Source organism: Corylus avellana, chromosome ca8 (genome assembly GCF_901000735.1).
Source record: "Corylus avellana chromosome ca8, CavTom2PMs-1.0".
Taxonomy (NCBI): Eukaryota; Viridiplantae; Streptophyta; class Magnoliopsida; order Fagales; family Betulaceae; genus Corylus; species Corylus avellana.
Window position 1 is genome coordinate 16,018,945 of NC_081548.1, and position 9,822 is coordinate 16,028,766.

General features: G+C 34.5%; 1 protein-coding gene across 6 annotated transcripts; it reads left to right on the forward strand.

Moving 5' to 3' along the window:
- Positions 1 to 243: 243 nt before the first annotated feature.
- On the forward strand, positions 244 to 6,131 carry LOC132190692 (pentatricopeptide repeat-containing protein At1g11290, chloroplastic-like). Of its 6 annotated transcripts, none has more exons than XM_059605737.1 (6): positions 244 to 2,502; positions 3,130 to 3,287; positions 3,865 to 3,939; positions 4,035 to 4,068; positions 4,237 to 4,597; positions 5,626 to 6,131. In XM_059605737.1, the coding sequence occupies exon 1, from the start codon at positions 719 to 721 to the stop codon at positions 2,480 to 2,482; it is 1,764 nt and encodes a 587-aa protein (XP_059461720.1). In that variant the 5' UTR covers positions 244 to 718; the 3' UTR covers positions 2,483 to 2,502; positions 3,130 to 3,287; positions 3,865 to 3,939; positions 4,035 to 4,068; positions 4,237 to 4,597; positions 5,626 to 6,131. The 6 variants fall into 6 exon arrangements, with proteins under 6 accessions (XP_059461720.1, XP_059461722.1, XP_059461716.1 ...); XM_059605739.1 differs by having other exon boundaries at positions 3,130 to 3,271; XM_059605733.1 differs by having other exon boundaries at positions 3,865 to 4,068.
- Positions 6,132 to 9,822: the final 3,691 nt, after the last annotated feature.

The window sequence follows — 9,822 nt, forward strand, 5'->3', positions numbered from 1 at the left end:
TCTGGTTTTCTGAATTTAATAACTGGAAACTCCGATTACGGTTCCCGGTTTTACCCAATAACCGGAATTGGGTTAACACCCCCAGCTGGAATTAAACGAACTTGGGTTAGGTTTTCTTTTTTTGAAAAAAAAAAAAAGAAATGGTATGACCCACGCACGCTTCATGTTCCCCAAAAACTCAAATTTCATCTCACCCAAAACCATTTCACCCCCCCATGTTCTTAAAATTTTCCCATGCTCCTCTCTCTAGGCGACACCCACTGAACGACGATAGCCACTTCCGCCCACCACCTCCACTGAACGCCACCCACGGCACACCACCGGTGGCGACGCCCACGCCCACTCCCACCCACTGCACCAGGTCGGAGACGCCCACCCACCACAGCGACACGTCTGCGACTCCGGCGACGCCACCCACCACCACGAAGGTCGAACGCCAACCATCCGGCCTATCTGATTTTCCTTGGGTAGTTTTTTTCATGGATTCTATTTTGATTATAAGGAGAGATATGGAAATGGTTGTGGGAAAGTTTCAATCTTTTTCAATTTTATGTAGTTTTTTGGTTGTTGGTGGTGATGGGCAGTAAGAGCAATGGTTCACTCTATAATGTGATTAAGTTGGTGGATGCTTCTTAAATTATTTCGGTGGCACGCTTCCCATGTCTAATCAGCTGAGAGTTTAAGACGACGTCGTTGACGTCTATTCTTTCTTCCCTAAATGATAAGAGAAGCCATTGGTTCACTGTTGCACCGCTGCTCAAAAATCAAGGCGTTCCGACACGGTCTTCCCCTTCATGCTGCCGCCCTGAAAACAGGCTTCGAATCAGATATCATCATCGCCAATCACACCCTCAACATGTATGCCAAGTGTGGCAGCATTACTTCAGCCCGCCGTGTGTTTGATGAAATGTCTGAAAGAAACCTTGTCTCCTGGTCTGCTATGATTTCCGGCTGTGACCAGGTCGGAGAGCATACAATAGCACTGGACCTATTTTCTAAAATGCGGCTTGTGCCCAACGAATACATTTTCGCCAGTGTTATCAGTGCATGTGCCAGCCTCGTTGCACTGTTAGAGGGGCAGCAAATTCATGCTCAATCACTGAAGTCTGGCTATGCATATGCCTCATATGTTTCTAACTCGCTTATCTCCATGTATATGAAATGTGGTCGATGTAGTGATGCCTTGTCAGTCTATAATAGTACATCAGAACCAAATTCTGTCTCATATAATGCTCTCATTGCTGGGTTTGTAGAAAATCAGCTGCTTGAAAAAGGGTTTGAAGTGTTCAAACTTATGCTCCAACAGGGTTTTGTGCCAGATCGTTTTTCTTTCGTGGAAGCCTTGGAGATTTGCACTGATTCGGATGATCTGCTAACAGGAACAGTATTGCATGCACAAACAATCAAGCTTGAACTTGACTCTATGCCTTTTATTGGCAATGTAATAATATTAATGTACTCGAGATTCAATTTGATAAATGAAGCGGAGAAAGTCTTCAGATTAATTAAAGAGAAAGATGTCATTTCATGGAACTCCTTTATAGCTGCCTGTTCTCATTGTGTTGATCACGCAAAAGGGTTAAGTGTTTTCAAAGAAATGGCAAATGGTTATGGTGTAAGGCCTGATGACTTCACTTTTGCCAGTGTACTTGCTGCTTGTGCTGGTCTTGCTTCAATTCGTCATGGCAAGCAGATTCATGCTAATCTAATCAGAACAATGTTATATCAAGATGTGGGAGTTGGTAATGCTCTAGTGAACATGTACGCGAAATGTGGTTCGGTCGAATATGCATATAATGTATTTAACAAAATGCTCTGTCACAATACCTTTTCATGGAACACAATGATTGCTGGATTTGCGAATCATGGGCTTGGAGGACGAGCAATAGACCTTTTTGAGGAGATGAAGGCAATGGGGTTAAAGCCAGATTCTGTTACGTTCGTTGGACTTTTAATGGCTTGCAATCATGCAGGCCTTGTGGACAAGGGAAAAGTTCTTTTTAATTTAATGGAAGAAACTTATGGGATTACTCCTAATATACAACATTTCTCATGTCTTATTGATATGTTGGGACGGGCTGGGAGATTAACTGAGGCAGAAGAGTACATCAAGAAATTTCTTTTTGGGCATGATCCAGTTGTCTTAGGGAGTTTGCTTTCAGCATGTCGCCTGCACGGGGATGTTGTAATTGGGGAGCGGTTGGCTCGGCAGCTTCTAAAGATTCAGCCCATGACTAGTTCACCATATGTTCTACTGGCAAACTTGTATGCGTCGGATGAGATGTGGGGTGATGTTGCAGAGGCAAGGTATATGTTGAAGGGTAGTCAGTTGAGGAAGGCACCTGGCCATAGTCTGATTGAAGTGAAGGGAAATTTTGAAAAATTTACGATAGGGGATTTTTCTCATTCAAGGATAGATGGGATAAAGGACATTCTGAGAACTTTAAATTGGGCAGTGCGTGAAGTTTCTTTAGTCATTTAACATCCTCCTTTTTCAAAGAGGTATAATTTGTTCCTGTTTTTGTTTATGGCACCTAAATCTTGAAATGAAATGTGATTAGTTTGCAATTTAGTGAAGATTTTAGCATAAAAAGAATGCTAATTTCTCGCACTTGTTGAGTCTTCATGAGCTCGTATTTTTGTCTTTTTTTTTTTTTTTTTTTTTTTACATGCAAAGCCCTGCTGTGCCATTGGCTTGAGTGTCACATGGACCAAGGATGTTTAACATTTAATATATAACTTCCGAGGTTGTGGGTAGAAGGAACTCGATGTATGTTAACTAAGCGGGACGCTCCCAACTCTTTTTTATTATACACCTTTCTTGTTCCCGTGACAGCCCTTACCTGGCAGTAATCATTAATTTTTATTTGCAATGTCTAGGGAGTTTAGGAGTGACTTAAGCCAATGCGTAGAAATAGACAGACCAGGTTCATCCTTTTATGTTGAGGTCGGTGTAAGTCTGTCTATGATTAAGAGTTTAGGTGGCATTGAAGCTGGCTCATTCATGTTAGTCATCTTAGAGCTATGAGTCAGAGTAATGTTCACCAACTCTTCCTTTGTAATCTTGTTCATATATCTAGATTTTTGTTCTTGCTCTTGTTCATAATTCTTTCATTTTCAATACTTTAGTTAGCCTTTGTCTGCTGCAATGGTGAAGTCCTGAAGTGCCAAGCAAAGTGCATGGATTTCATTCTTGAGAGCGATCACTTCATGCTTAAATACTGAAGGGTACAACCGTGTCCAAGTCATCCATCCTGGGACACAACTTAGGGTAGGACGAGTACTGGGTAATGACCCTTCTTTCATTGTTATATTTACTTATGAAAAGTTAATTATATTCTTGTGACTCCTAATAGTAGGTTAGAAGATTTTGTCCAACTGTACAAATCATGGTATCAAACTTTATGCATGTCTTTGAGGATTATTATTTAATATACTTTAGATGTGACAATATTGTTAACTGTACGAGGAGCTAGATATGAAAACATTTGATTATCTGTACATTTTGAGTAAGTAAAGATGGGTACTTCATACATATAAAATGAATTTAAGGATTTCAAGGTTCAGTTGGAGAAGTCAAAAGAAATAATAGCAGAGCTAAAACTGCTAGAAATCTACCTGTAGGGAAGCATATGTTATGAAGACTTTTAAGCTCAGAAACAAAAGAAAAGTTCAAGTTACTTTTCATACTGCTATTGCATGCATGGATTTTATATGTATTCTTAAACCAAAGTGCATATCTAAACCCGTGTCATGGTAAGTTTTTGTGTGTCACCTGCTCTATTTTTACTTTATAGGTTTGCTGGGATACAAAACCCTTCCTGTGTTTTTCTCTTCTCCTTACTAAGTTAATCTTTGTGACAGGAACCATCTTTTGGTCATATGAAAAGCCGAGCTTCAGATGCTGTTTGCTTTATTTCCATGGACCTGCAATTGCTTGTGAGAAAAATGTTTGAGATTGATATAACTTGTGAAGGCTGAATTGAATGGAACGTGAGGAAGACCTAACTGCTTTCATTTAAATGCATTGACAGAATGATCTGGGAAGACTGCAATGCTTCTTATTTGGTACGCCTGAGATCTAAAGTGATTTTCTTGTTCCTGTAAATTTTTTGGGGGAATAAATTTAGTAATATATTGTTTATGTAATTTAGATTGGCCTTTTTGGTATCAAATTTGGTATATTTTATGTTTCTTCCTATCTAAACCTATTAGTTTCTTCATTATTTGTAACAGATCTTTACTTGGGCGGTTGGATATTTCTATTCCGTACATACTGGTAGAGACGAAGTAATAAATTGGGGTTTATTAGGACCAATGCTGCGAGCTTCCGGAATACAATGGGATCTTTGTAAAGTTGATCATTATGAGTGTTACGACGAATTGGATTGGGAAGTCCAATGGCAAAAAGAAGGGGATTCATTAGCTCGTTATTTAGTCGGAATGGGTGAAATGACAGAATCCATAAAAATTATTCAACAGGCTCTAGAAGGAATGCCTGGGGGGCCACGTTGATAGAGAAAGGTATCCAGAATGGCATGATGGATTCATGTCCTCAAGGTGTTACTGTTCACTTATGGTGCAGCAGCTTCATATTGTGCGTTCATTTTTTTTTATCTCATCACATCAGTTTCCAATTCTTTGCTTGTTTGAGAATGCATGGTAACTTTAAGAACGAACTGATGGGGCAGATGGTCCAACTGGGGACTTTTTGATCCGTGTTGACTTTAATTCTACCTACAAACATATCAAGATAAGTAATGCCAACCTGGCCTATCAATTTACTTTTATTGGCCTTTGAGGATGGCCAAAATTTTGATGTATGATAGTGTAATCTTTTGATGAACCTTGTATCAGATGAAACATGATTAGTCAGGGCAGAATTGAAACCTTGTTATTTTGATTTGATTGCATGAAGGTTTCCTTTCATTTTTGTGGTTTTCACTCTTGGACATATGCTTGTTTTAGGGGTATCCAGCATAGTGGTATACCATAATCCATGTTGAAACTGACATGCATTTTATTGAAGAAAAACTACTAGCAAGTCTAATTTGTACACCATATGTAAAGACAGGAACAATTTGCTGCTATCATGAAGATCTTAAGCAAGTTAGGCATGCGAGATATCTTTGCGTCAACTTGAGTGGGAGTGTTGATGTGTTATTTTATGTCAGTTTTATTATTATAATATTAGGGGGTGTTTATGTACTCTTACAATATGCGGCGACTGTTAATAATACATTAGCAGGAGGAGAATCCTAATTCTGTGTTCCCTTATAGACTATTTTCTCTTTCTGTCTTCTTTTTTTCTTGGTATACTGTTTCAACTTATATTGTTATTGCCAACTACTTGCCTAAACACTCATCTTGTGATTTGGGCCAACTTTTTCATCTACTGTTTCTATTATATGATTTGACAAAAGGTTTGTCACCTCTTGTGTTGCAGAACAGTTCTTTCGAGTCCCATACCAAGATTTACTTTAGCCTATTGAATCTCATCATGAGCAAATGTTCTTATGTTATATGATCAGATAAACTTCCTTCACATTCCCCTTTGGTGTCTGAATTTTGGCTTCTGAATGCATATGCAGACGAAAACTGATTATTTACATTTATCTTCTGCAGGAAAAGAAATCTATCACATTACATGTAATTTAGAACCCTTTGAAACATGAACAATGATGTCTGGATTGTCAGGCTTCCCTTTTTCGCTGCATCTTGGATTTCCTCTTATTATGACATGGAAACATGGGCCAGGTAAACGGATTGTCAGGCTTCCCTTTTCCCCTGCATGATAGATTGCCTTCCATTATTACATGGAAACCTGGGGCATGTTTGCAGCACCAGTGACTCTTGTGGGAATATAGTGTCTTTGGTAGTGCGATTTCACAAACAAAAGGTGCGATTCTTGTTAGAATATATTTCTATATATTTGTGATTACAATCAAAACAAAAGGTGCGATTCTTGTTAGAATATATTTCCATCTATGTGACTACAATCAAATCGTTGCAATTGCAAATCGAATCCTTGTGATTTGATTACCTTATTTGTATAAGTAGGGATGATTTGTACTGTAAAATCTATCAATTGAATAAAAGCATAATGTAGCCCTTAGGGCTTTATTAGTGGACATAGGTCATAGACCGAACTACGTAAAATCTTTTGTGTTTATTTTATTATTCCGCAATTTATTTATTTTTCTATTTCATTATGACTTTTTTTAAAACTAAATTGCAGAAAATATATTGTTTGAGAATGTGTTTTTTTTTTAAATTGTGATTTGAAAAATGTAGAAAAATTTGTGTTTTCTAATTGCAAGCAACGGTGTACGTTTTAAAAGCGCATGATTTTAAAGGCTAAGCTGCTATTTTACCAAACACTTAACTATATTTTAAAAAATCGCATTTTGAAATCGCAAATCCAAAAAATATCTAAAGTAGATTATGCTTAAAGCATCACCTCAGGCATAAACCAGGAAGTGTATGTAGAGCCCTCAAACTTGCTCAGCACTAGCAGCTGTCCCCCCACTTCTAGCGCATCACCATATAGAGCCATCATCTTTGGCAACTTTTGAGTTATTTCTGGGTTTTCTAGCTCAAGCAGATCGAGGGATGAAAATCAAGTTATTGGGAAAACTTTCAGCACCATATTTAGGGTTTAGCATGAAACCGTTTTAGTGAGAGAATGGATCTTTTATTTTAGGCTTCCCAAGGGTTCTTTTGGGCTTTTGTAATAATGGGCCTTTGTTTTAATTGGGCCTTAGGCTTCGGCCCTGGGCCTACATCATTAGTCAAATCATAGACTAGTCTTTATATTCTCTAAAAAAAAAAAAAAAAAAGGCAGAAGGAAGGGACGTGTTCTTATAGAACTCTCCAATGTACAATATTACATAATGATTGACAAATTCCTAATTTTTTATCAACGAAATAACAAAATTACAGATTTAGCTTATGTGCAATAAAAAATAAAAAATAAAAATTTGATAATATTTTCGATGGTTCAGATTTAATTTTACTCCCTATTTTTCATTAAAATAAATAAATTTAAATTTAAATCGTCGAAGGATATGAGATAGAAACCAAATCCTCATTTACTGAGGATGAAGGGATCTCATGCAACTAATATCTTTGATGTTTCTGTTTTTTTAAAAATAAAAAAAAAAAAAAAAAAAGTTCTATGCTATTTTTCAAAATCTTTTCCTCTAAAAAAAAATAAAATAAACAAAAAATAAATAAAAAAATAAAACTGGGTGCACCCCAGTTTTTTTTTTTTTTATTTGATTTTAATTTTTTTTTATTTTCATTTTAAAAATTAATTAGTATTTTATTATTTAATTTAAATAGGACACATGGCGTGATGTAGACTGTTTGATAAAAATGGACGGTCAAAATTCACAATTGGAGAATCTCTAATTTTCCTCTCAATTGGAAGGAATCCAAATCCGATTTGCCCGGAAAGAAAAAGTCCTTGTTTTATGCTATTTTTCAAAATCTTTTCCACTAAAAAAAAAAAAAAAAAGATTTATGTGGGGAATCAAATGATTGACATCCCAGTCACTATCAAAGTCGAAGATCGAAATTACGTGTCAAAGACTTGGGTTCTTCTTCTGAGAAAAGATGTGAGAGGTATTATCACACACCAACCAACCCAATTGGCCTAGAGTCCTACAGTTTCTATGCTATTTCGTATTAGACTTCAAATAAACGTAAACAGGTTCGGGCTCAATTTCTACGAGTAAAAGATTAAACAAAAATTTAAACTCATTTATTAAATAAGTTCAGCTCGTATAATTAAGATCATATAATTTTATTTTTATTATTGTTAATTTTTTAATGAGAACATGTTAAGCTGTTAAAAAGATTTAAAAAAAAAAATTCTTAGTAATGTAATAAATATAACTTGAATTATTATAATTTTGAGTCTGAATAATAATAATATATATTGGAGATTAAATTGTTTATGATTTGAGTTAATTTTTCTAATTAAAATAATAAATCTTAACCATAATTAAATAACTAGTAATTATTATAGATTTACAACCAAAAAAATAATACAATATTTACTCTATTTAATTGAGTAACTCGTGAAAAGGTTTGAACTCATTCAAAAATAAATGAATATTAGGTTTAAGATATTATTTAGCTTAGTGATAAGCTCAAGCTCAACTCATATTAAAAAAATAATAATAATAAAACTAAACTAATCAAGCTCCAACATTTAATACTTGACTCGGCTTAATTACAATTCTACCCTCCTATATTGAGGCTTAATTACAAGAAACCCAAGTTTTGTTGGTATGTAGATGGTGTAGGGTCGGTTGTGAATGCAGTGCCTAGGCCTCCTTGTACAGTAGTTGTACTACTGAATCTTGGGAGAGGGTCGGTGGTGGTGCATCATATATTAGAGGACCCCTCTCAATTGGGAAAATGGCTACTAAATGACAACTCAATCTCCAGACACCCATGTCTGCATGGGTCCCAACTCTTACCATGCATGCCAAACACGATTTATAAATAAGGGGAAATTTTACTTTGCACTTCTTTTTTTTAATATTTTTTTTTTAATAAAAAAAATAATTAAAGGGTAATTTTGTCTTTTTAAAAGTTTTAATAACAAAAATTGACAGAGAGGATTCAAATTAACTGTAATTAAAAGTTCAGATATCCAAATTGAGAGATTTTAAAACTTAGAAGAATATGTCAAAATAAGTATTAATTCAAGAGTACAAAATAAAGTTTTTCTTAGTGATTCATATATATATACATATATATATATATATGTGTGTGTGTGTGTGTGGTCTCCATTCATCAGACGGTAAATAGTTTTTTTCCAAAATCTAAAGAAAAATCAATTAAGGAGCAGGTTCTAGATCTAGGGCAGAGAATGACATATTATGTAGTACATGCACGTCTATTTCAAAGCAGCGGATGTTGTCGTCATACATACAGATTAGAATCATCACGTCTTCCTTTTTTTCTTTTTTCTTTTAATTTCTCTATAAATACTTTGAATCTTCACGTGATGAGGAATATCAAGCGTGCTAATTAAACTACTGAAAGACAAAATAATGCTTGAGTATAGATTTCCATAATGTTTTAGTACTAAAGTAACCCATCAAATTATTAAAATGTATTAAAAAAGTCACTTATATTTTTATATTCCCATAATACTTCGATTTTTTTAACAAATAAAATAATAAAATAATTGTAAAAAATTAAAAAATTTAAAAAAAATTTAAAAAAAAAAACAATTTTAAAAAAAATACGAAGAAAAAAAAACAATAGGCAAATACAAACAATTTTTTAACGGAATTTGACTTCAGAGACTAAATTATTTTTTTCTTAGAATATCTCAACTCTCAAGAACCTTTGATTTTACTTTCATACGACATGAAGCAATTTGTAATTTAGGCCAACTACAGTGACTAATTATTTATTTATTCCAAATATATATATATATATATAGATATATATATTCGAACATTGATTTTCTTTTTATTTTTAAAAAATTGTTTTTTTTTTTTTACAGTTATTTTATTATTTTATTTGTTAAAAGAATAGGGGTATTATAGGAATATAAAAAATAAGTGACATTTTTTATACATTTTAGTAGTTTGATAGGCTACTTTAGTACCTTTTGAATATTGTAAAGCTCTATCACAAATAGTTATTAGTTTGAAGGTCTTTTCATATTTTTCTCGAAAAACTATGACATAACAATACAAAACAAGAAAGATAAATATAAACCAAATCAAACACCAACAAAATTAAAATATCCATGTAGCAATCCATTTCACAGCTTCGGAGATGATCTTCTTGATG